The sequence below is a fragment of the Pleurodeles waltl genome, chromosome 7 (assembly GCF_031143425.1).
Source record: "Pleurodeles waltl isolate 20211129_DDA chromosome 7, aPleWal1.hap1.20221129, whole genome shotgun sequence".
Lineage (NCBI taxonomy): Eukaryota > Metazoa > Chordata > Amphibia > Caudata > Salamandridae > Pleurodeles > Pleurodeles waltl.
Genome location: NC_090446.1, coordinates 597,033,937 through 597,061,703, shown reverse-complemented (window position 1 = coordinate 597,061,703; position 27,767 = coordinate 597,033,937). Strand labels below are relative to the sequence as shown.

At 44.2% G+C, this 27,767-nt stretch overlaps 1 protein-coding gene across 1 annotated transcript; it reads left to right on the top strand.

Moving 5' to 3' along the window:
• The first annotated feature begins 1,057 nt into the window (after positions 1-1,057).
• Positions 1,058-27,555, top strand: TMED9 (transmembrane p24 trafficking protein 9). The gene is made up of 5 exons (XM_069244478.1): positions 1,058-1,245; positions 14,590-14,690; positions 22,668-22,793; positions 25,587-25,733; positions 25,883-27,555. The coding sequence occupies exons 1-5, from the start codon at positions 1,116-1,118 to the stop codon at positions 26,030-26,032; spliced, it is 654 nt and encodes a 217-aa protein (XP_069100579.1). The 5' UTR covers positions 1,058-1,115; the 3' UTR covers positions 26,033-27,555.
• Positions 27,556-27,767: the final 212 nt, after the last annotated feature.

The following is a 27,767-nucleotide window of genomic DNA, read 5'->3' as shown; positions in this document are numbered from 1 at the left end:
GTGTCGAAGGCTGCTGAGAGGTCTAAGAGTATGAGTGCTACGGTGTGGCCGTGCTCTAGGAGTAATCAGATGTCGTCGGTGGCTGTCAGGAGGGCTGTCTCCCTGCCGTGGTTGCTGCGGAAGCTGGACTAAGAGCTGTCCAGGGTGTTGTTGGCCTCAATAAAATTATTTAGTTCCAGCTGTCACACCAAGGGACTGTCGTCGTTTTTTCTGATGTTGTCTGCCATTATATATTTCCATGGGGTCAAGAACAAGAAAACGGCATAGGGATCCTTCCCCCTAAAAAGGGCAAGCCTTCGGACACTGGAAAATCAGTGGTCATAGTGAGATTTTTCCTAGGTATAAATTAGGCATGGAACTGCATGTGTGGCACAGCGGACCTTCTCCAGGGTTGTAAGTGCTCTGTTTGCACAATACTTTAAATGATCCCAAATATCCTTTTACCGTGTCATAGCGCATTTTTCATTCAGCCGTGCTGTTATGCAAAGTGGCTGAAAAAAACACAAAAACGTTGACAAAGCCTAAGAAAGACGAGACCAGGCGCATTGGGTTTGCGCGCTTGTTTTTGTCACATCCATTGACAGATTCTATGTCCTTAAACTACACGTTCCATGAAGCTTCTAGATCAGAGGTCTTCAAACTGGGGGGCCTGAAGCGATCCCAGGGGGGGGGCCCAGATTCTGGCCAAAATATATATTATACAGATAACAGGCCTTTATTTTAAGCAGGAGGATGTTATTGCAGTTTTAAAAAGGTAACAGTACCTAACTGCAATGTTTAAATAGGTTTAGACATATTTAAACATTGCCATGTTTATAAAATAATTGTGAAAAATTCTGAGGGGGGCCCAATGATTTTTATTTTTCAACTGGGGGGGGCGCGGCATTAAATAGTTTGGAGACCTCTGTTCTAGATCATTACCTTCCGCTTACGCCCGGTGACCTATTATCGGCCCTGTGACCTATTAGCGGATGCATTGCTGGGACTTGTGGTCTTTATTTGGCATGGTCACGCATAACAAACAGTCGCTAAACTCGGGTTCCCAGCATGCCACTCTTCTCCGCTAGGAGTACGTGGCAGGTTCCGGCTGCCCATGCGCAGGCGGTTGGGTAAAGATGGTGCTTCTGCGGCTTGTCCTAGTGTTTCTTGCGGGCGCCTCCCTGAGTTCGGGGCTCTACTTCCACATAGGGGAGACCGAGCGGAAATGTTTCATCGAGGAGATCCCGGACGAGACTATGGTCATAGGTGAGACTGGACAGAAAAAACGATAAGTGGGTTAGTGTGAGCCCATCGGGAGGAGGAAGTGAGCGGATGAAGAGAGTGAACCCGTAGTCCTATGTGGGGGTGTGGTTGTTCGCCTACGTATAAAGGGTTAATCGTGGTAGTTATGTCTGTTCGATTTTGGACCTCACTGTGGACATCGGTTGGTGTGCGGGAGATCGATGAGGGAACGACCATGCTTACCGGCGACAGGTGGAGACCAAGAAGAAGGGGTGGGGGGGCGTTGGTCGCGTCAGAGGGTTATGGGAAACTACCGCTCTACAGGGTATGTGAAAGCCAGAGGACATGCCTTATTCTGAGTTCTCAAATACGACTATTTTCGTAAGCGGCGGAGGGGCGACGAAGTTTTGAAGGAGGAATTCATGGGGAGGCAGAGAACAAAAAGTCACAGGTGAGAGGTACCGTCGGAGAAAGGCAGTGTGTGCGCGAGTGTCAAAGTTAATTTGCTTAAACTCGTTTGAGTTTTAGAATGGCATGTAAATGTATGAAGGTGCGGCGAGTAGTTCCGGGGGCCGCAGTTGTCGGAATGCAGGTTTCACTAGGACGTGGGCATCTCCTCTCCCGGACAGTCGCGGAAGAAAGCAGCGTGTCCTGGTAACTGTTGCAGGGGTTAACAAGGATAGGTCAGGTGGCTGGCTATACCAAAAGATTTACACTGCTCGGAACAACGGCAGCAACACCCGTTTGACTAGAAAAGTGGAGTGGGCTGTACACTTAAAGCTGTTACTTTCTGGCCATCACCAGCATAACATACGAACTGCTGATGTTTTTGTATGCTCTGAAACCACTTACTCATACGATAATGTCTGACTGGATTCTGCACAAGAAATAGATTTGGCATGAGCCTGCGTGCTGCAGAGAGCAAGCACGACTGAAGTAATCCAAAGTAGCTTGGTGAGAGTACAAGGGAAAATTATGGTTACCTCCCGTGTGAGTCTCAGATCATCAGGGAGCTGAAGAAAGCACACCTCAGTATTGCAGCAGTAACAGGCGACACGTTACTTATGCAATTCATGTAGAGAGAAGGAACAGTGCACCGGAAAACACGCGGCGTGAAAGGGTACTATTTTAGATATGGCAATAGAACAAAAAAGGATTAAAGACTTTGGGGGGGGGGTACAATTAACCGTACTGTAAAATATTTATGTAATGTGCGCAACATGTCGGCTTCAAATCCAGGAGATCTGCTTTCCTTGTATATAATGAGACATATCCTTTTAACTCTCATCTTGAACCAATTGTATGTGGAAATTTTACAGTACAAAGACGTTGCTGCTGCATGGTTTGGCTGCAGAAGATCTACATGTGTTAACTGTAGAATTACAGAAAGGGAAAGAAGCATTGTATCCTTAGAAGAAAGCGCTCCGCTGATCGGAAAATTATTTTACGCCAGACGATAATGCTGCGATAGTAAATGAGTGAAGTTTTACTCAAGGAATCACGGTTACAGACTGAAGGAGAGATACTCTTTCAATATATGTATTTGCTAAGAGACTCTGTTGCAGTGCACGATTTTAACATTTTGATTTACAAACAGCATGCAATCAGCTGTGATGCATGCATTGTTAGAAGAAAGAAAGTCTTCAGCTAAGAGGGTACTCCATGTTGGTTATGGTTGCGATGCAAGCAAACAGAACGCTCCTTAAGTACATTTTGAAGAATTGCCTAATAGAAAAGTGTGTATGTATGCTGTGGGAAGCATAGGTGTAACTCTTTCATAGGCGCAGCATATCAAAAGCACAAGGCCTGAACCTACAACGTGGTAGGGGGCTAGCACACATTTGGGAGGCATTAATGCATGTGCAACAATAGGAAGAGGGTGCAAAGAATGAAGAAACAGATACTTTTCCAACGGTATGTGGAGGGAACAAAACAAGTCAGTTGGAAGGAAGAATGCGTGTGCTCGATTTTTGGAGGAAATTAAAGGGCTCAGGATAAGCAAACTGGCTATTAGTAATCTGTTTTGGACATAGCTTTGGAACCTGGACCTCACCTATGTAATGTGATTATCCTTTTTGCAGGGCTGACAATGTATTTTAATGTCTGAATAATTTTACTATAAACATCAGTGAATGCGTAGTATCATGATGTGGACTATGCTCACCACAAAATTTATGAGCTTTAGATGCTACCGTCTGTTGTCTGTACAATAAATGGTTGGGAATGTTTTCATGTCTGAAGATTCTGATTGATCTCTTTTTGGTGGAAAGAATGTTTGACACCCTCCCCCCCCCCCCAAACAAACCTTTTTTATGTGAGGGCCGCTGATGTACTTGTCAACTGAAATACAGGATACCATGGCAGGGGTGGGGAATCAATCTACCTGTCATAAAAAAAAAATCTACTTGTTCCTTTAATGCAATGTAGTGCAGGAACAAATTATGCCAGCAATCTCATTAAGGAAGAGCTCTAATAGCCTCTCTGATTATGCCAGGGTTGATACTATAGTAGGGCTTGAATACTGGCTATTTCAAACCCTACTATAGCAATTGCCATTGTTTGCCACTTTTGTGTAGATCTACACCCTGGGACTGAAGGATAGAGTAAGCAATAGATAGTTCCAGGGCTGGAATGTCTTTGAGTCTGTGCAAACCTACTAACTTGAATGTATTGAGGGTTTTTTACCAGCTCTTCTCATCTTTTCACATACTGAGAAAGGTTGTAAATTTACTCCTGACAAGGACAGAAGTAGGTGTTCTTCTAGGGTTGGGGAAAAAAAGGAATTGGAGGGAAAGTGAACTTGTAAACACAAAATAGATTTTCACATGAGTAAATCTGCACATGCATATTTGCTTGTGCTGAAATACAATTCACAAATAGTTTCTAGAAATAAGATTTCCTGGTCTACTTTTGTGAATTCATGAAAGCCACTAAATGCAAAGACATTCACCATGGGTGCCCTTTTGTGACTTTCTCTAAGCATTGGGCCCCTAATTGAGTCTGTTGTTAACCAAGACATTTTGTTTTTATAAAAATTCTATTTCTCTCTCTACCCATCCATCGGATGTATTTACTGTGATGATGGCATTCTGCTCGTCCACAAGGAGCTTATTGGGACACAAAGTAGTTTTGTTCAGTGCCAGGAACTACTGTGGCAATGTGTGTTTTTTTTAGACCAATTGTTTTTTTTTTTTTTTTTTTTTTTTTTTTTGCCTTTTGCCAATGTTTGTTACAAAAAGCGAGGGCCTGGCAGCTCCCACAACAATAAAGTGTTACAAAAGCCATGTCAAAACAAGATGCGCATTGACAAAACCAAATGACTGACCACCAATGTCGGATCGGTTGGTTTTGCCAGTGCTTGTGTATTTCCATGTTTGCAATAATCTTAAAGTTTACAATGATTTTTCCATTATGAATATTTTTTAAAATACTAGCCTACATCAACATATTTTGCTAAGTGATGCTTCAAAGAAATAGTACCTAAAATTTCACAGTAATTTGAAAAACATATTTTTTTCCTACTTGCTCTTTTTTTATCTTACAGTTTTATTTAGAAAGCAAAGAAGCGTCAAACTTGCTTACAAGCTTCTGCAAACATTTGCATCTAATCAGAGAGCATTCTGGGATAAATATACATAGCCTCATATATTGTTAAACTTTTCAAATGTGTACCTTTTTTTTTTTTTTTTTTTTTTTTAACTGGAATCACATTCAGGAGTGCAATGTGACTTTAATACATTTATTTAGAGTGCTCACCCTAATAATAAAGGCATTTAATTAATAAACCATAAATATAACTTCAAACCGCATTAACATATGGACACATATTACCTCAACTGCAAACAAGGGTTTGGGCTGCAGGGGGTTGGGCCTACTTGTCCCAAGGACAAAATAAACATGAAAACCTGTTGCTCTTGACCCCTAAACAATATGTCCTGGGTGTCGGGCTATAGGAATTCCACACCCCTGGCAGGGATAGTAGTCCGTTTAAGACCTGCGAATTGTGCAGGTACTTTCTGGTGGTTGGGATGTGTGAGGTGGTGGATGAGTCTTCTTTACATTTCAAACTGTGTTTTTCACATTTTTTTAACATTTTGCTAACAGTTCTGTTCCTTTTTAGCTTTTGAGTGGCATAAATAGTCTTCATTTGTGTTAGTAGTTGGACATGGTCTCCACTTAATTCTCTTCCTTCAGTAATAATCTTGATAGTATCTGAGCAGTTATGATCTTTAACCCCTTAGCTGCTGGGCCTTTCCCCCCCCCCCCCCCCCCCCCCCAGTGCTGAGCCCTTTTTTGGCTATTTGGGGTAGTTCGCGCTTAGGGCTTCATAACTTTTTGTCCACATAAGCTAACCACGCCAAATTTGCGTCCTTTTTTTTTTCCAACATCCTAGGGATTCTAATGGTACCCAGAGTTGGTGGTTTCCCCTGGAGGAGACCAAGAAAATAGCCAAAATACAGTGAAAATTTAGTTTTTTCCAAAAAAATGGGAAAAAAGGGCTGCCGAAGAAGGCTTGTGGTTTTTTCCCTGAAAATGCCATCAACAAAGGGTTTCTGGTGCTGAAATCACTATCTTCCCACCTTTCAGGAACGGGCAGACTTGAATCAGAAAACCAAATTTTTCAACACAAATTTGGCATTTTACTGGGACATACCCCATTTCTACTATATTTGGTGCTTTCAGCCTCCTTCCAGTTAGTGACAGGAATGGGTGTGAAACCAATGCTGGATCCCGGAATGCTAAACATTTCTGAAAACTAGACAAAATTCTGAATTCAGCAAGGGGTCATTTGTGTAGATCCTACAAGGTTTTCCTACAGAAAATAACAGCTGAAATAAAAAAATATTGAAATTGAGCTGAAAACAACAGCCATTTTTCTTTATGTTTTACTCTGTAACTTTTTTCTGCGATGTCAGATTTCTGAAAGCAATATACCGTTTTGTCTGCTGGACTCTTCTGGTTGCGGGGATATAAAGGGCTTGTAGGTTCATCAAGAACCCTAGGTACCCAGAGCCAATAAATGAGCTGCACCCTGCATTTGGTTTTCATTCTATACTGGGTATACAGCAATTCATTTGCTGAAATATGAAGAGTGAAAAAGAGGTATCAAGAAAACCTTTGCATTTCCAAAATGGGATCAAGATAAGGTTTTGAGGAGCAGTGGTTATTTGCACATCGCTGAATTCCGAGGTGCCCATACTAGCATGTGAATTGCAGGGCATTTCTCAAATAGACGTCTTTTTTACACACTCTCTTATATTTGGAAGGAAAAAATGTAGAGAAAGATAAGGGGCAATAACACTTGTTTTGCTATTCTGTGTTCCCCCAAGTCTCCCGATAAAAATGATACCTCACTTGTGTGGGTAGGCCTAGTGCCCGCGACAGGAAATGCCCCAAAACACAACATGGACACATCCTATTTTTTTTATAGAAAACACAGCTGTTTTTTCCAAAGTGCCTACCTGTAGATTTTGGCCTCTAGCTCAGCCGGCACATAAGGAAACCTACCAAACCTGTGCATTTCTGAAAACTAGAGACCTAGGGGAATCCAAGGAGGGGTGACTTGCGGGGCTCGGACCAGGTTCTGTTACCCAGAATCCTTTGCAAACCTCAAAAAGTGGCTAAAAAAACAAGTTTTCCTCACATTTCGGTGACAGAAAGTTCTGGAATCTGAGAGGAGCCACAAATTTCCTTCCACCTGGCGTTCCCCCAAGTCTCCCGATAAAAATGATACCTCACTTGTGTGGGTAGGCCTAGCGCCCGCGACAGGAAACGCCCCAAAGCGCAACGTGGACACACCAACATTTTTGGAAGAAAACAGAGGTGTTTTTTGAGAAGTGCCTACCTGTAGATTTTGGCCTCTAGCTCAGCCGGCACCTAGGGAAACCTACCAAACCTGTGCATTTCTGAAAACTAGAGACCTAGGGGAATCCAAGGAGGGGTGACTTGCGGGGCTCGGACCAGGTTCTGTTACCCAGAATCCTTTGCAAACCTCAAAAAGTGGCCAAAAAGACAAGTTTTCCTCACATTTCGGTGACCGAAAGTTCTGGAATCTGAGAGGAGCCACAAATTTCCTTCCACCCGGCGTTCCCCTAAGTCTCCCGATAAAAATGATACCTCACTTGTGTGGGTAGGCCTAGCACCCGCGACAGGAAATGCCCCAAAACAGAACGTGGACACATCACATTTTTTCATAGAAAACAGTGCCTACCTGTGGATTTTGGCCTCTAGCTCAGCCGGCACCTGGGGAAACCTAGCAAACCAGCACATTTTAGAAAAATAGAAACCCAGGGGAATCCAAGATGAGGTGACTTGTGGGGCTCGGACCAGGTTCTGTTACCCAGAATCCTTTGCAAACCTCAATGTGGCTAAAATACCACGTTTTCCACACATTTCGGTGACAGAAAGTTCTGGAATCTGAGGGGAGCCACAAATTTCCTTCCACCCAGCGTTCCCCCAAGTCTCCCGATAAATATGATACCTCACTTGTGTGGTTAGGCCTGGTGCCTGTGACAGGAATAGATCACACAACGGTCAATGTTGGTCCTTACGTGAGGCAGCTGTTGACCCTGGGGTGATCCATTCCTGACACAGGCACTAGGTGTAGGCACTCAAGTGGGGTAGTGTTTTTATCAGGACAGGTGAGGAGTCACTGGGTGGTAGGAATGTTGTGGATCCCAGCATATTCCTGTAGTTTGTGTGACAGAAATGCGAGAAAAATAGTTTTTTTTCAACATTTCAGCTTTGCAGGGTATTCTGGGTAAGAAAACTTTGGGGAATCCACACAAGTCACACCTCTGTGGACTCCCCCGAATGTCTAGTTTCCAGAAATGTTTGGGTTTAGTGTGTTTCTCTATATGGCCGCCGAATCCAGGACCAAAAACACAGGTGCCTGCCTTACAAAACCAGTTTGTTTTGCCATAGACAATTTTGATGTCTCCACAATATGATTTGGGTGGTGGAATTTGGGGCTGAACTAAATTGGTGAGCTCCCAAGAGAGCACTCTCTCTCTGCTTGCTGCCGCATTCACCTGCTCTCTGGGTTGGCCTAACCCACTATTACCCAGTTGCACGAACAGCTTGCGAAGGGACAGCAGGACTGTCCTCATCACCTCCCTCATAATGTACTGGAAGAGGAGTTTTCGAATGGGACTCCTCTGACTGAAAAATCACTCCCAGAGTCTGCGCCATTGTCCAATCCCTCAGATGCTGTCTCAGTATCTGATGTCTCAGTCTCTGATCCTATGTCAGAGCGGTCCTCTATAACCCGAGTGCAGGCAGCAGTCATCCATCAAGATGCCATCTCTGCTATTGGCTAAACTGTTGCTCTAAAACACTAGCCTACGTAGACAGTCACAAAATCGATGGTGTGTGTGAGATACGTGCAACAGTAGAGGCCACCTTACCTGCGCTTCTTCCCTCAATCAGCACGTACTTTCAAGACACTCAAAAAACACCTTGTCACATACCATTCGTCACAGTCTTTAGCACCTCCTGCGCCCAGTCCAATAATCATTATTGGTGCTCCCACTCCCTCCTCCTCGGATTCCCTCATTACCACCCAGCAAAAGTGCCCTTCATCTCTCCATAGACTTTACTAATGTACTCAGCTATTTACATAAAATACAGATGTGCTCTTTGCAGTAGGCATATAAACCTTCTGCGCTTCTTTATGGCACTAAAACTGCCACTAGACAAGTCGGACCCTTTTCCCCCCAGGGAAACCACACACATATTGACAAAAGTGATGTATATATGACAGCCAACCATCTGAAACTCAACTCAAGCAAAACCGAAATAATCCTCTTTGGCCCTCACCAAAAAAACCTGGGACCCCCCATGGTGGCCCACCACGCTAGGCCCTGCACCCACCCCCGCCAACTACGCACGCAACCTCAGCATCATCCTAGACTCCTCCCTCTCTATGACCCAACAAATCAACGCTCTTACCTCCTCATGCTTCAACAAACTCCGTATACTGAAAAACATTCAAATGGATCCCCACAGAGACCAGAAAAACTGTCATTCACGCACTCATCAGCAGCAGGCTTGATTACAGAAACGCCCTCTACGCCGGCACCACTCTAAAACTCAAGTGCAAACTACACGCATCCAGAACTCAGCAGCACGACTCATCCTCGACCTCCACCGACACGAACACATCTCTCCACACCTCAAATCCCTCCACTGGCTCCCCATTGACAAAAGGATCACCTTCAAGATCCTCATCCTCACACACAAATCACTCCACAACACAGGCCCTGCCTACCTCAAAGGAGAGTCACCTTCCACACCCCCACACGAAACGTCCGTTGAGCTGACCTCTCTCTCGCCTCTGACCCCCGCATCAAACACACCACCACCGGGGGCAGATCCTTCTCCTACATTGCACCCAAAACATGGAACGCACTCACAACCCACATTCGCAAGACCCAAAACCTACTTCTTTTCAGGAAGGGCCTCAAAACCTGGCTTTTTGAACAGTGAACCTCCTAGCCCCTTTCCCTCCCCCCCGTCCCCCCCCCCCAGCACCTTGAGACCCTCACAGGTGAGTAGCGCGCTTTATAAATCTCTTTGATACAGATCTACATATAATCTACATAGATATATCTATAGATATATCCATGTACCTAGATATATCTATCTACATAGATATAGATATAGATATAGATATATATATATATATATATATATATATATATATATATATATATATATATATATATATAGATATAGATATATACATATATATTTTTTTAGTTGTTGTATGGTTTCCTTGGGGGCCAAAATGGCCCCCAGGGAAACCCTACAACATCTATAAAAAAAAAATTGCCCCCACAGGGGGTCACCCTGCCCACGGGCGACCCCCTGTCATTTCATTTTTTTTTTTTTTTTTAAATCCCCGGGGGGGGGGGGGGGGGGGGGGGGGGTGCGATAGCTGTGCTGCGATCGGGGGCCAGAAACAGTTTCAGAAGGCCTCGTAAGAAAGGGGAGAGTCTCCCCTTTCTTACGAGGCCTTTTCAAAATGTTTCCTGACCCCCCCGATCGCAGCTGTGCTGCGATCGGGGGAGCCAGGAAACCTGAAAGTGTTTCCTGGCCCCCGATCGCAGCACAGCTGCGACCGTGGGCCAGGAAACACTTTCAGGAAGGCCTCGTAAGAAAGGGGAGTGTCTCCCCTTTCTTACGAGGCCTTCCCGAACGTGTAAAAGGCCGTTTTCCCCATGAAAGCAGGAAGCGGCCGCAAGACTGCTTCCTGCTTTCATGGGGAAAACACCTTTGCAACGTCAGCGCGCCTCGCGGCGCGCTGACGTCACAAAGGGGCGGGGGGAGACACGGTAGCTTCCGTGTCTCCCGGGGGGGGGGGAAATAATAAATCCTCGGGTGCGACGCACCCGAGGATTTATTAATGCCCTTCCTGGTGTCGGCCACTGGTCGTGACCCGCACCAGGGAGGGTGTGGGCGTCGGCCAGTGGCCGACGCCCGCACTTAAGAGGCTAGAAGAGGCAGCATCACCGTCGCTCAGGAACCTCTTCAATAATGTTCTTTCAAATTATCATGTTACAGAGACAAGCAATTTGCTACCCAAGTCGTGGCTTTTTTATGTTCTTGGAAGTGAATACATCAACCAAATGTTTGTGATCTGTTTATGCAAGACATTCAGGCTTACAAATGTAAGGGTGTAAACATGAAATACCTCACAAAAATATTAGTGCTTCTCTCTCTCTTTTTGTTTTTGTTTTGTTGTAAAAGAATAATGTGTTTTTTTTTTTTTTGGCAAATGCTACACATTCTCCTTTTCATTCCCCTTCTTAACTGACGACCCCCCACCCCCCATCGATTCATAAGCAAAATGTTTGTGCATATAACAAATTTATGCAAAACTGGGCTTCAACCTTAATTTGTGTTCGTTAAGACTCCCTTTGCTATCTTGTTAACTCCCTTGTTCGGTTGGCTATCAATTTATTTTCTAACAAATGCCCTTCTTAAATATATAGTGGCCTGAGCACACACTCGTGTTGTCAACTGACATTTGTTGCTCTTAATGATTGGACATTTTTAGGCCTCAGCTAGATGGTGCATGCACTGATGCGCTGTCTCTCCAAGACATGTTTCTTATAATCAGTGGGCCTACAGCCCGCCCAAAACTTAACCTTTGTTAGCTTTAGCGTCGTTCTCATATCCTTCGTTCCTGGTTATCATGGCGTGCATGCGTTTTTTTGTGTTTGTCCCTCCCTGGAGCATGGGCCAAGTACTTGTGTCCACTGCTCTCTTTTTTTGGAGCTACTTGTTTGTGTTCAAGCACCCATATGAGTGCTTGTATTTTCAGTCTCTCCTTTCCCCTCTCGCTTGCCCCTCCACCCATGTTGCTTTTCCCACTACCCCTATTACCACCTTCATCCCTGCTGCTTCTTTTCCCTCCCACCCCCCCCCCCCCACTCCTGTCTGTTTCATCTCAACCTTCCAATTCGTGTTCAGTTTTTCCTCTGTCCATATGCTTTTTACTCTCAACTCCTCCTGCATACATTTTCTTTTGCCAAACATATAAATAGCCTTGGTTTGTGTCCCCTTAGAGCACTAAATGGAAAAAGCTTAACGTTCTACACAATAACACCTGCATGATTGGTCAGTCATAAGCTGCAGCAAAAATATTTACTTTTAGAACAGGAGAAAGGGAAATTATTTCACACTCGTTGTTAGTAGTTCTATTAAGCTAATATTGTCTCTTGCTTGCTCAGCATAAAGTTCCCATCTTAAAAAAAAAAAACAAAAAAACAGCCTTCTCCCTCATCCCCTCTAAACTCTCCACGGAGTGCTTAATTTGTTTAAAAAACAAAAAAAAAGTGTCAGGGCTCTCGAGGAGTCCATGCAGCTTGCACCATCCATTGCCACTGCCAGCGCTGTCAATCACAGTACATATACAATTACTAATCATCACACTGCTACAAGTGTGACAATTCAGAGTGTTTGAGGCCCCCAGAGCTATAAGAATGCATCATACTGGCTTTGACGATACGTTATCCATTGAAGACCACGTGTATGTCCTATTAAAACCAGAATCGATCCATATCTGAACAACTAACTACTTGCATGTAACTTGGGTGATATTTCTTGAATAATCTGTCATATTCCCCTCCCATGTTGGGCGGGATGAAAAAGATCCAACTTCAAGGGTGGGCTAATCCTTGCCTCTGTGTCTTTTGACCTGTCCACTGCATTACGAATGTCTGCTAAGTGAAAAAGCTTTTGAGACCATCACAACTCTCACAAAGTGAGCTCCAAAATGGGAGATGTCAATGTCTGCTTCGTAAATAACCCATTTGACCCACCTTGCAATCGTCAGAGAAAAGGCTGCTCTATGAGGCTTGGTGAGAGCAATTAGCAATTGTCATTCCAGAGGGGTGGAGGGGAGGGGTGAAGATCTTCCATCCTAGCTTCATTTTCTTTGATGGTCACACAATTTTGGAATGTCTGGAAACAGGATATGAGACAACTTTTGAATTACATTTGGTTCTTCTAGAGATATGAAAGGTCACTCCCTCCAAAGTGGACACTCTACCTATTATGACCATGGCTTGCACGTCTGAGACTTGACAATATATCAAGTATAGTAACATGGCTAGTTTTGCTGATAATTGTTTACTTGACGGATATCTATTTGAAGGCCAGGTCTTTAACAGGGCCACAACCATATTGACATCCCGTATGGTAGAGTATCAGGATGGCCATCTACCAGGAGGTGACATGCCGAGAATGCTGAGCAAAAGGTGTTAACAGATCTACATGCCAGTTCACCTGAAGCCAAGAAAGCGAGGAAATTCAAGGTAGGGACAACACCGGCCCCCACGGGATCCAGTTGTCATTGATACCATCAAGGTCAGATTGAGCGATATCTCTTGGTCGTGCTGTCTGCCCAGACTTTGGCAAGTAATGAAGCAGCTTCTTGTGAAATGCCTGGGGCTTTCGAACGCTCCCAGTAATTGTCCATGCCATAAGACGAAGGGAGCCTTCCAAGACCAGGTGATTGGGGGGGGGGATCTCGGAGAAGATTGGAACCCAGGGTAGACGGTTTGGAAAATCCTAGGAAAGTGCCTTCAAAATTGGAAACCAGACTTGAGATCTCCAGATAGGAGTGATGATCATGGCTAATTTGCGAAACGCCTACCCCGGCTCTGTGCTCCAGTCCTGTAGAAACACATCCGTCGCCACTGCATTGGGATCAGGCCTCCAACTGTAGTATCTTTTTAGTTGGTGGTACAGTCACATTGTAAGTGTTGCTCAGAATGGACAACAATGTTTTGGGACCGAGGTTTGAGTTTTACAGGACAAACAGATGTCCAGTTGGTGGACAAAGTTTTTGATGACATGGTTTTCATATACTCTTGTGCTGTGTGTTGTGCTTAGAGCGTTTGCTTTACTTAATAGATTCACACTACAGTCGCTGTTATCTTGGGGTGAAGTTGGTTGCCTCTTCTGTAGAAGCGTAAAAAGTAATTTATAGATTCTAACATAACAAACGTAACCTTTCTTCTTGAGATTTGTGCACCCTTAAATGCATTGTCTCTCAATCATCACTTTTAGTCATGGACTGTAGTGTTTGTTTAATGCCTTTACCAGGGGTGTGGGGGGGTTAGATTAAAGCTAGCCCCCTACTATACTAAGACTAGCGTGGCAAACTATACCAGCAATCTAGGATCGAATGTAATTGCATTTATATAGCTCTTACTAAATTTGATGAGGCATTGAAGTGCTTTACGCCGGGCAGCACTCCGCTCCGGAATCCAAGATTAGTGACTGATTAGACATGTTATTTCTAGTGTTTTTTTTTTTTTGGTATTAGTCTTGTGCATTTAGGAAAACCATTTCATACATTTTACTCCATCTTTTTTGTGGTAGATTACATTAAGAAGTTAGGTATGACCATTAGTGGGTGTGGGAGGGTGCATGCAAAAGTAGTAGTGGCATTATAAGCTGAGATTAGGTTACAGGGTATGACTTTCAAAGGCTATGATCGATGAAATTACCTGTGGGCTGTTTGCAGGCAGTCTGTTATTTAGAGAAGGTTGTGCTCAAGCTGAAGACCTAAGGAAGATGGGAGGGAGGAGAGGGCTATCTGAAAGAAAAAGGGGAGGTTTTCAAGCACAGGAACATTTTTCATGACTGATTTTTGGACTATAAGGGATGCCTACTGAAATAGCATGTCATCTCTTTAAAAAAAAAAAAAAAATACAATCAAATACATGGGTGCTACAATGCTACTGGCAGACCAGTCACCCTAAAACTGTCCACAGTGTGATCCTTTATCAGAAAAGGAGAGAGGGGAAGTGCATGCGGTCTTAAATTCTGATAACATCTTTTTCTTTTCCCCAGGGAATTACAGGACACAGCTGTATGACAAACAACGGGAGGAGTACCTGCCTGCCACCCCAGGTCTCGGCATGTTCGTGGAAGTCAAGGACCCTGATGACAAGGTAGGAGGGGTTTAACAGCACACAGCAACACAGCCTGTGTCCATCTGTGCCACCTTGGTGTGGTCATTTACTCACTAGCTCTGACAAACACACTTATGCAGGTGCACACATTCATACACCCATCCCAAGCTGCACTTTTCTTCCTATATGCTGATATTTCTGCATTTCTAGTCCTGTATTTGCTCTAAGTTCCAGCTAGTCATACTCCCTCTTTAACATCTCATGTCTGTCCTACATGTCCCTTTTTTACCCACACACCAGAATCAGTCTTTTCTACACCTCCTCTTACCATCTCCGTCCTGTCCCGCTTCTGCTTTTGACGTTGTGCGAGCCATTCGTCTTCCACTGTCGATTGGCAGGCAGATACTGCAGCATGGGACTCGAGGCTGCTTTGCCTCATGCTGTTCACTGCTGCAGATGACTTGCTCCAAGAAAACAGGGGAAAATGTATTGATAACAAGCATTAGCAAAGCTAGTAGGTCTCGCCTATGTGTGGCTGCTGTTCAGCATGGCTAAAAGTTAATGGCATCGCATAGAGTGGTGTGGCGCAGAGCAGTACAGTTGTGGGTATAAGTAACTAAAGTGTCAAAAGAGATGGCAGATGTGGTAAAAGCAACAAACATGAGAGGCTGTAAGTCTCGGTTAAAACTAGAAAAGCACACTACACTTCCATGAATAGTACTGAAGCACTTATTAAAAAAAAAAAAAAAGTGTGTTGTAAAAAGAAGAGAAATAACAAACACTAGCTTCAGGGAGGAGCTAATACAAGAAGGGAAGCCTGCAAGAGCTAAGCAATTGAACGATTGTAAATTAGAGTGACAATGAAAACCAATAATGGTATGCATGCTGGGTTGTAAACCCACTGAACTGTAAACAATATGTATAGCAGCACAGAGCGTGTGATGTGTAGGGGAGACCTAAAAAGTGCTGAGCCAGCATGCAAGGTGTCAGACCGCTGTGCTTGTGTTAAGAAGAAAACAAGTAAAGCATAGCAAGATGTTATAAGCAAATCTAGCTTCCTTCCAAGGTGCCTCCTGATCACTACAGAAGTGCGTCTTTAACAGGTGTGCACAGACTAGCCCTTTTGCTAATGGCCATGGCTGGATAGCATTTACAGTTATAGGGCTTTTAACTAGAGTCGTAGAATTTAAATTTGCTTCTGTGTTTAAAATGCATAGAGAGTTGTCTGTCAGTTATCCTGCTTTAATTTGCATATATTGTGAACAATTCAGCTAATCTAAGTATCTGGGTTTCACATAAATTTATGCACAGAATATGGCTCTAAGCAATAGTTTATTAAAAGTATGTTTAGAATGGAAACAAAGCCACAAGAGCTCTGATGGGGGTTACATGAAACAAAGTAAGAAACTGTAACATCAACAATACAGAAGAGGAACATCCTCTCTAAGTCTTATTGGAGGTGTTAGTTTGAGTGGTGGTGAAGAGAAACTGCTGGGGGGAAAAAGTTCAGTTTGAGGTACATTTCTTGTAGGCCGCAAGGCATCGTAGGGTCATAGTTGTTTTTTTGCATGGAATTTTCAGTGTGTGATATTTGCTTCTGGTGTTTTGGGATGTACTATGCTTGTTGAGCTCTTACCTCTCATAAGGTGATTTTTTCAAGTGAGGGGTCTGTAGGTTATGCATCTGAGCTTAGAAGTAATATATGCCTTTAAAATCAGCCACTGAATATTGTTTGTCACACTGGGTTCATAGTCTGGTCTTTTTTCACCATTGACTAGGCAGGCATCCAAGTGGAAGACAGCTCAAATTGGTGCAAGCGAAGATTATGGTGTGCTCCTCAGAATGGTATTGTCCCTGCCATTGCATGGCAGAATTATAGCCAAGTTTTCTAAGGTTTTCAATTACTCTATATAAGGAGCAATGCACATGCCAACGTTAGCAGTAGCAGACTGCTGGACTGACTTAATCTGTTGCCTTTAGACGAAAAGGCATTTTACGCTTCGTGACTATAGGTACTTCCGTCCAGGCATGGTTGTTCCAGGCAACTGCGCAATTCATTAAGAGTTGGACGAATTCATTTTGAATCTCCAGACCTGTCACTTCGTACTGAGCAGATCGAAAAGATATCACCAGTCACTGCGATTTGACTGGCACATAGTGTTGGTGCGCATAACCTTCTTAACTGATAACTTGAATAGTAACTCTGCTCTCCTGTAAGATGTACCTCATACAGTGGGATATATCAGCAGTGTCATTTATAAGTTCATTGTCTGTTGTTTACCTGCAGTGTTAGCTGTTTTGCGCAACCATGTGTTGTCTCACGTAGTGGGTTTACTTGTGATGGAGCCCACGAAGAAGTTGTCTTGAAACCATCCCCACCTTATGTATGAATAGACTTTAGTGTGCCAGCTGGTGGTGTTTTTCCAGATGGGGGTACCAGTGTGTATAAGCAGTGGGTCGGGTGGTTTGTAGATATGGGTTTACGTTGGGTAATAACAGTTGGAGATAAGGGAGTTTAGCCGTGAACAATTTACTGTGTGTGGACAGCGGGTCATCAGTTCTATGGTTGTGGGTTTTCTTAGGGCAGGATATTTAGTTGGGTTATGTCTTGTGATCCTCTCAAGTGCATTTTTGTTTTGACAGTAAATGCTGAGATTTGTCACGGTTTGTGTATTTATTTTTGGTAGAACCTGTAAGAAAAGTTTTGGGTGGGTGAGCACCCACACACATGCAGTTGACTACAGGAACCACATACCATTTAGGCCTTGCAACATTTCCCAAAACTCTTCTACTCGTCAGTGGTTTTATTTTCTCTGTGGTTCTGTTTTTTTATACTGTGAAATCTGCGTGTGGTAGGAGGTGAATTTTGATCTTCATCCTCTACCTCTGTATTAAAAGAAAGAGAAGCCACATATTCTATATTGTGTTTATCTTGCTGCCTGTCTTGTGCAGCTTGTTGTCCTGGTTCCTTGTTCTTAGTGGTTTAATTGCTTGACTCGTGAAAATGTACATTAATTCCCCAGTCCTAACAATGCCCCTGGTTTATTGGTGAGAAGTGAGTTATTTATAGATTCAAATAAACATTTACCTTTCTCTACGGATTTTCTTTGAGATTTATAAATCGTAGGATAAGACATCAAGTTCATCTTCTGTTTCAGAGGCATGTATGGCAGGGCAGATTTTAGTTAGTAGAGCCTACGGTTATTACATGGTGTCCAAACTCCAGTTTACACTCACATAGAGGCAGATGAATTAGGAAACGCCATCTAGTGTTCTGTTTGTAATTCTTAAGAAGAGAAGAGCCAACAGTCGACGAACAGGGACTCTTTTGAGAGAAACCAAATAAGAAAAGGTGTTGATAAAGAAATTGTTGTCACCTAGTTAGTTTTGTAGTGTGTTAGAGAGATCAGTATTCTCCATGCTCTTATTTTTTTCCAATCCATTTGGTCTGGTAATTTATGTCCAATTAATCACCCCATCTCTCCCCATAATGGGGGTAAAAGCCAAAATGATGCTCACTCGCAGTTCAGCAGGTTGTATATTCGTCACTCCAACCACCATCACCAAATGCAAGTTGGAATTAATGCATTGAGACAAAGAGAAATATTCCAACTACAAAAGTAAGCAAAAAGCATGTGCAATCTAGCGGGTCTCATGTTTGCTCGACTTAGAGCTATTTGCATTGTAAATTCCTAACTGGACTTTTCTTGCCACATAAACTGAAAATGAAAAGTAAAACAGTTGACATAAGCTAGCCGACTCAAAGCGCCACAGCCGCCATGAGCGCGATGGAGAGACACAAAAGGAAAAATAAGTTTGCTCAGTCAAAAGTACCGGCAAACGTGCAATTATCCATGTAACGGGGTCAATGGCCAAGGCAGTAACAAAATTGCCCCAAGAAGGGACAAACGTAACGCATTTACCAATGATAACAAAGGATTTTTGAAAGGCAAGCCCATGAATGAGTCTTGGGTGTGGATGTAGGAGGTTGGCCTGGCTTATAGTGGGTACCTTGTGGTACTTACACCCTGTGTCAGGTCCAGTTATCCCTTAATAGTAGAATAGAGGTGTTTCTAGCAGTTTAGGCTGATAGAAGGTAGCTATGGCAAAGCAGCTTAGGCTGAACTAGGAGACATGCAAAGCTCCCACTATACCACTTATATCATATAGCACAATATCATAAGAAAACACAATACTCAGAGTTACTAAAAATAAAGTACTTTATTTTTATGACAATATGCCAAAAGAATCTCAGAGAATACCCTCACTTTAGGAGGTAAGTAATATACACAAGTTGTATGTACACAAACCCAAAACAGGTAAGTAACAGTAAGAAAAGTAGTGCAAACAATGTGGAATCACAATAGGATGCAATAGGTGAACATAGGTCTAGGCGCAACACAAACCATATACTCCAAAAGTGGAATGTAAATCACGAATCAACCCCAGACCTATGGGAGCTTGTAGAGGGTCGCTGGGACTGTAAGAAAACAGTCAGGGTGTCAAAGATACCCCACCCCAAGACCCTGAAAAGTAGGAGTAAAGTTACCCTACTACCCCCAGGAAGACACAATAGTCGTGATAGGGGGATTCTGCAAGAAGCACAAGCAAAACACTGAAGATGGATTCCTGGACGTGAGGACCTGCAAGGCAAGGGGACCAAGTCCAAGAGTCACGATAGTGTCGGGGGGGGGGGCAGGAGCCCAGGAAACCCCGGATGAAGGTGCAAAAGGGCTGCCTCCGGGTGGAAGAAGCCGAAGATTCTGCAACAGCGAAAAGGGCTAGGAACTTCTCCTTTGGCTGGAGGATGTCCCACGGCGTGATGGGTGTTGCAGAAGTGTTTCCACGCAGAAAGACCACAAACAAGACTTGCTAGCTGCAAGGGTCGCGGTAGAGGTTTTTGGGTACTGCTGGGGACCAGGAAGGACCAGGATGTCGCCCCTGGGAGGAGGAGACAGAGGGGGTGCTCATCAACTCAGAGAGCCCCCGCAGAAGCAGGCAGCACCCGCAGAAGTACCGGAGCAGGCACTTAGAAGATTTGTGAAACCAGAGTCACAAAAGGAGGGTCCCACGAGGTCGGAGTCCAACTCAGAGGGTTGAGCACTGCAGGACGGAGTGCTGGGGACCCAGGCTAGGCTGTGCACAAAGGAATCCTTGGAGAAGTGCACAGAAGCCGGAGCAGCTGCAAATCACACAGTACACAGGTTTGCTGTCTGGTGTGGGGAGGCAAGGACTTACCTCCACCAAACTTGGACTGAAGGATCACTGGACTTTGGGGGTCACTTGGATCTAGCTCCTCTGTACCAGGGACCACGCTTGTCAGGATGAGAGGGGACCCAGAGGACCGGTGATGCAGTCTTTGGGTGCCTGCGTTAGCAGGGGGAAGATTCCGTCGACCCACGGGATATTTCTTCTTGGCTTCCAGTGCAGTGTGAAAGCAGACCGCCCTCAAAGCATGCGCCACCAGAAACAGTCGAGAAAGCTGGCAGGATGAGGTGCTACAGTGTTGCTGGTAGTCGTCTTGCTACTTTGTTGCGGTTTTGCAGGCGTCCTGGAGCAGTCAGCGGTCGATCCTTGGCAGAAGTCGAAGAGGGAAGTGCAGAGGAACTCTGAGCTCTTGCATTCGTTATCTGAAGAATACTCCAGAAGAGAGACCCTAAGTAGCCAGAAAAGGAGGTTTGGCTACCAAGAAAGGAGGTTTGGCTACCAAGAGAGGTAAGAGCCTATCAGAGGGGGTCTCTGACGTCACCTGCTGGCACTGCCACTCAGAGCAGTCCAGTGTGCCCCCAACACCTCTGAATCCAAGATGGCAGAGGTCTGGGACACACTGGAGGAGCTCTGGGCACCTCCCCTGGGAGGTTCTGGTCAGGGGAGTGGTCACTCCCCTTTCCTTTGTCCAGTTTTGCGCCAGAGTAGGGCTGGGGGATCCCTGAACCAGTTTAGACTGGCTTATGCAGAGATGGGCACCATCTGTGCCCATCAAAGCATTTCCAGAGGCTGGGGAAGGCTACTCCTCCCCAGCCCTTCACACCTATTTCCAAAGGGAGAGGGTGTAACACCCTCTCTGAGGAAATCCTTTGTTCTGCCTTCCTGGGCTGGGGCTGCCCAGACCCCAGGAGGGCAGAATCCTGTCTGAGGGGTTGGCAGCTGCAGTGGAAACCCCGGAAAGGCAGTTTGGCAGTACCCGTGTTCTGTGCTAGAGACCCGGGGGATCATGGAATTGTCCCCCCAATACCAGAATTGGATTGGGGTGACAATTCCATGATCTTAGACATGTTACATGGCCATGTTCGGAGTTACCATGGTGACGCTACACATAGGTAGTGACCTATGTGCAGTGCACGTGTGTAATGGTGTCCCCGCACTCACAAAGTTCGGGGAATTTGCCCTGAACGATGTGGGGGCACCTTGGCTAGTGCCAGGGTGCCCACACACTAAGTAACTTGGCACCCAACCTTAACCAAGTGAGGGTTAGACATATAGGTGACTTATAACTTACTTATGTGCAGTGAAAAATGGCTGTGAAATAACGTGGACGTTATTTCACTCAGGCTGCAGTGGCAGGCCTGTGTAAGAATTGTCTGAGCTCCCTATGGGTGGCAAAAGAAATGCTGCAGCCCATAGGGATCTCCTGGAACCCCAATACCCTGGGTACCTCGGTACCATATACTAGGGAATTATATGGGTGTACCAGGGTGCCAATGAGAATTGGTAAAATTAGTCACTAGCCTGCCGGGACAGTTTTTGAAAGCAGAGAGAGCATAAACACTGAGGTTCTGGTTAGCAGAGCCTCAGTGATACAGTTAGGCACCACACAGGGAACACATACAGGGCATACACTCTGAGGATTGGGTCCTGTCTAGCAGGACCCCAGTGACACCAGGGGAAAAACAAACATACATACAGTGAAAATGGGGGTAACATGCCAGGTAAGATGGTACTTTCTACAGTGGTTAAAAGCCCACGGATAGATTACAACACGTCAGAGTGCTTGCGCTCAGCCTAAAAATCAGAACCAGACCCTCAAGAACCCATTTTTATTCCCCATCTTATGCACCTCGCAAAAGGACATATTAAGCAAAATAGGTCATACAGCTAGCATAACCTAGAGAGCTAAACTTAGATGAGAGGTGGATAAATCTAAGCTCTCTTATCTTCATCGTCTGTCATAGCAGTCCCAAGCATGAAGAGTGCCCCCTTTCCTTCCCACGGACCACTGCCTACTCTGGAAAAATAAATAAAAGAAAAATGTTAATTTCTTTGTTTGAAATGCATCCCGCTTTCTTTTAAGGAAAACTGGCTGCGGTTCAGGAAAAAAAATGCTTCATTAAAAAGCAGTCACAGACGTGGCCCGCTGTCCCCAGCAGGCCACCATCCCTTTGAGTGCGGCCATTCCCAAAGGGGTCGCAAATTGCAAACTACCTCATGAATATTGATGAGGTAGATATTTGTGACACCGTTAAAAATGGCTAAATGTGTCTGAGGCACATTTGTACATTTTATTTTTCGAGTCTCTAATTGTGACTTGCAAAAATTTGCAATTGGAGACTCTCAAAATGAAATGGTCATACACTTGACCCATAATCTCTCAAAGCCAGCACTTCGGTTACGCACCAACGTCACAATCTGAGTTACAGCACCCAGTTTTTGTGCTGCCGACATCTAACCATCCCCAATCCCACCCGCAAGCAGCCTTCATGCCAGCGCCTTCCACCACAATCTTTACCATTAGCAACAACACCCCTAACAACACCGCCCCACCCCCATGGAATTTTGTGAAATAGAACTAGGAATGCTGACATCCCCCTTCTGGCATCTAGTGCTTCTGATGTCTTATTCCACAATCGCCTTTGAGCTTTGTTTGACACCTACAGATAACTGTTGCTAATAGTCTTATCACGAACAGAATGTGTTACTCCTATATAGTATGTAAATGTTGTTGCATACCAGCAAGTTTCCTGCCATCTCGGTTTATGGTCCCACTTTTAAGAATTCTACTTTTCCCTTCTCTTCCAGGTGATCCTATCCAGGCAATACGGCTCAGAAGGCAGATTCACCTTCACCTCTCACACTCCAGGGGAGCACCAGATCTGCCTCCATTCCAATTCCACCAAGTTTGCCCTGTTTGCAGGTGGTATGCTGGTAAGCATTGGACACTACTGTTATGGCATGGCTGCCTAGACAATGACGATAGTATTGGCATTTGTAAACTTAACATAAAGTGGTGAAGCATAAGGTCTCTTACGATTCAGCATAGTAGGTCTTTATCTTTGTCAGAGTGAGTTTTAATTTGGTGATAGACCAGGTGCTTGTGTGTTAATGGTACTGGGAATAGAACCCTAGCCTTGGTCTGCAAATGTTCCTTAGGCTAAGAAGCAATTTAGAAATTAATTTTCACTTTAATGTATATTATTGATAGAGCTACAATACAGAACATGACTTAAATCACGTTCATGGTAAAGCTTATGTACAGCATGTCTAGTACCCATGTAAAACCTACTAGAAACATAGCATTCAATGTCCGTGAGGCACTCAAACATACACGCAATTTTATTTTATGGATGTACATCCTGCTGTAAAGGTAGTATGCATGGTGTAAGAGTTCAGTAAAAGCAGTATCTAGTTACCAAGAAACAGATAAGCTGCATATAGGGAGTGAGTACTCTAGAAGATAGAAGATGTGTACGGTTAAGAGGTTTAATGCACAAGTTCCCTTGGAAAATATATGTAGGTTAAAAATAATAATGTTGACTCTAAATGTTGCATTTCTTTGAGATTGCCAAGTTTTGAATTGGTCTGAACCTATCAATTTCTGTTTTCAGGTCAAGTTTAATTGTTGCTGTCCGGAAAAGAGACCCTTTTTAAGGGGCTGATGCTTCAGTGGTTCATAAGCTTTGTTGTAGAATAATTAAGTAGGAGCTTAGTAATACCACTTTTTGATTATATGTTTGAATTGTGCGGAAGTTGAGCAGCTTTTCGAACTACTTAAGATTAGTAGTTGATCTGGTAGCACTTCAGTTATTAACATGGTTGTGAAAGCTCCTCTTCTGGACATGGGGAAATACGTAGTCGATGGGGAAGTGTCTACTGTTGTATTACTTTAGTGCTAGAGTTTTCACAAAGGAAGACCAAAACATCCACAGAAAGGTATATAAAAATATAGGTGTTCCCTCGGTGCCTGTGTAGCTGGTAAAGAATGCTGTTTCAATAAAACAGGTCATGGCCAGCAGCAGATTTGCTAGTCTGCTGTGTAGCTCATACTTGTTAAGTCTTTCATTTTATCTGGAGCATCTCTACTTTGTTTCTGATTATTTTATTTTTTTTGTTAGAGGTTTGGCAGTGCGCAGCACTATCTGCAGATATGTTGTATTCAGTATGGGCTTTTAACCACACCCACCCTTGCCATTCGTTCTTCGTTGTGCTTGTTTTAAATGCTTCACTTTTATTGGTGCATTGTGCTAATTGTCCCCCCTTTTGCGTGCAAAGTTCCCGCCCAGGGGATTTCACTAAGATAACATTTTTATTTGCCGTCACACCACATCACGCTTTGTCCTGTTTCGGCGTGTGATGGCCCTTCCTCCTGTCTGGTTTCGGTTTTGCCTTCTTGAGAGATGGATCAGGCAACATGTTACAAGCTTTTTTCGAAAACTGCAGTAACCACTGTAGATGCAGTAACTCTTTTTCTTCTGGCAAAGGTATCCTCTTTCAATATTTTTTTTTTTTTTTTATCCATTATTTTAGTTTAAGAATACATAAGCGTGTTTATTATTATTTTATTCCATTCTAATTAAATGAGCGCAGCAAATCACTCTTGTGGAATTGCGTTGGGTACATAATGCACAGTCTCTGCCACCATCTACTGGTGGAACGAAAAACTGCACAAACCGGTATGAGGCAAGGTTTAGCAATTTCTGTAGCTCTAACTCAAGCAAATGCGACACCTTTTGCGTTGCAATTGCTTGTTTTCCCCCCAGTCCCCCACACCCTTCCCATGTTCTTTGGCACAAGGGTGCTGGTCTGGAGTCTGGTCATCATTTAATGCAAGCGAAAGCTAATTGAAAAATTGTAGTTGCCTAAAAGCTGTCCACAGTGTACAATTTGTTTGGATTCCACCAGTGGTTATGTACTATAATGGACGCCATATATAAAAGTAACCAGCATGTGAGCTAGGATTATCCACCACATGGGAATCAGTGAAAAATGCTTTACAAAAAACGCTTCACAGTTCTTGCCACAACGGATGACTGAGCAGGCAAAAAGTGAGGTCAACAGGGAAAGGACATAGCCAGGTACATAGTAATTATACTGAAAAAGTTAAGATCAGCATGGACTGAATGTTTAACATTTTAGGTGAGGCAAGAAAATGAAAAGAATGGAAGGGCCCTTTATAGGTCGAGCGCGCAAGCGCTCTGGCATGTAATTTATCTGTGGGCTTTTAACCACACCCTCCGCACGCCCATCACTATCACTCATTCCTGGTATTGCCTTTCAAAAGTCCTTTATCATCATTGGCAAATGCTTTACATTTGTCCCTCCTTGGGGCAAATTTGTTACCGCCTTGGAGATTGACCTTGTTACATAGATAATTGCACGTTTGGGATACGTTTGACTGCGAGCGAACCTCTTTTTCCATTTGTGTCCCTCCTTTGCTCTCATGCGCATGGCGGCCATTGTGCTTTGAATTGGCTCACTTATGTCAACTGTTTTACTTTTCATTTTCAAGTTATGTGGCAAGAAAAGTCCAGTTAGGAATTTACAAAGCTAATAGCTCTTACTCGGGCAAATTGCAAATGCTTGTTATCTTTCTTTCCTGTTCATGTTAAGTGTGGCGAGGTTTTGGGGAATGTTAATGTATTGCAAGGCAGCGTCTCTTCATTGTATTAACACTTAAAGGATTTTTGGGGGGGAATTTTACACTTTACTTCCTCTCCACAGCGAGTTCACCTGGATATCCAAGTGGGGGAGCATGCTAATGACTATGCCGAGATTGCAGCCAAGGACAAACTGAGTGAGTTACAACTTCGCGTCAGGCAACTGATTGAACAAGTGGAGCAGGTCCAGAAAGAGCAGAACTATCAGCGGGTAAGGAACTTCGTTTCTGTGCAGCACTAACATTCTTAGATGGCATGCCAACTGCCTGTACTTTGCTATAAACCTTGGACATACTTGTGCATACTTTTTCCATGCTGCCTCTGAATCCACTAACATAGCCCTTTGTTTTCTCTTTGCAGTGGCGAGAGGAACGGTTCCGACAGACTAGCGAGAGCACCAACCAACGTGTGTTGTGGTGGTCCATTGTGCAGACACTCATCCTCGTTATGATAGGAATCTGGCAAATGAGGCACTTGAAGGGCTTTTTTGAGGCCAAGAAGCTTGTGTAGTCTGGACCACTATTTTGTGTGTGGGCTGAGTCTGGCCAGGAGAGGACAGTATTTCAACCAGTGCTATTGAAGAGATTAACAGACTGTGGTTTAAACCAGCACGAAAGCCCTTTCTGGGTAACTGACTCCCAACAACAGTCCCACTGCTCACTGGAAGCAGGCACCGGCACACCCGAAAAGGCAGGGAGGGAGGGGACAATTAACTAAATCCTCCATCCAAAGGGAGAACTGATTTCAAGCAGTTGCATCCTGTGAAAAGACCCTCCTCTAATCTGCTTTTCATCATTTCATTCTCACACTTCCTACTATGTTCTACTTCAGGTCTAAGACTTCTCGACTTTATTCATAATTTCAGTGTAAATATATTACCGGATTAAGTCCCTTTATTCCCTAATGTGTGTAGTCATGTTGCTGGTGAGCTGCCAGCTGAAGCACAGACCAAATGCACTGAATAGTCTGCAACACCGATCTCTATGTGGTAAAGCTTGCTTTAGTGTTATGTGGCTGAGCTCCTGTTGTAGCCCTTCGCTGGGTATTTTGCTCTTGCTGTCTCATTCGGGGCTTTGGCTCCCATCGGAGAGATCATCGGCTGCACCTGCAGTTTCAGATTTTTAGGGTATCCTGCTACTTGCGGTGGGTCCTTGGCTTGCTGGTTTCATGGGTGCAGGCGTCGGAGTGGACATAAGATAAATGTCCGTAGTCAGCCCACAATTGGAGTAGACTGGTGATGGGTTTATAATTTGGTAGCCATTGATGATTCATGTGGGTTGTGTGGAATACAGTCTAGAGATGGGTGGGACACACCTTAAGGACCAAGGGAGGTTAAGGGCATGGCTGTCTGTCTGGTCCAGGCTGTGAAATTAGGAGCATGTTATTTATACCCACGTACTGGTATGAATCAGAATGGCGATATAATCCTCTATGCCCTGATAAGGGGTTTCCTCCATACAGGGATTTTGTAGACTGCAGCTCTATTGGGTCTGATAATCCTGCTTTACAAGCGGTGGATCCAGCTACATGTCAGCCCAGAAGCTGTCCTGCATCAGCAACATACAGAAACGCTCCTTTCTGTGCAAGTCATATTTAGTATTGTTCATGTGACCCAGAGGTACGAGGAAGCTCATATTGTGGAGAACCCCAGAAAATACCTTTCCTCAAGCTGCTCCCGCTGCTCTGATCCGACTGATGTTCCCACAATCAGGGACTTGTTGCGCCCTCTCTCCTCACACGCTGCTGTATGGGTGTGTTGCCAGCGGAGCACTGCATGTTGCCTCTGAAAGGGAAGCGGGTAACACTATCCCCACAGTAATGTGCTTTATAACACGTACTCACAGTTGTCCAAAGTTAAACCACTGAGATTGGCTGTAGTCGAACACTAGATATTGTTTTAAGGTGGAGGTAATGGGGGATGGGTTTTGTATTGCAACTTTGGCTGGGCAGTAAAGTTTCTCCCCTTTTTTAGTTACGGGTTTAAGTGTGTATCGTTTTGCTTCTGAAATAAAGATGACAGTGAGTTGAGTTCAGCTGCATGTCTCGCAGTGCTTTATCATCTGTCCAATCTAAGCATCCTATTGTGGTGGCAAGGTAAGCTTCTTTCTTACACTTGATCTTTTTTATTTTAGCTAGGGAAGGGTGAGGGAGGATCTGGTGCTGCATTATTCTAAAGTAAAGGTATTTGGACTAGTTAGGGGTGGGGCAACAATACCAAGAATGGAGGGTTTTTTGGCTTCCTATT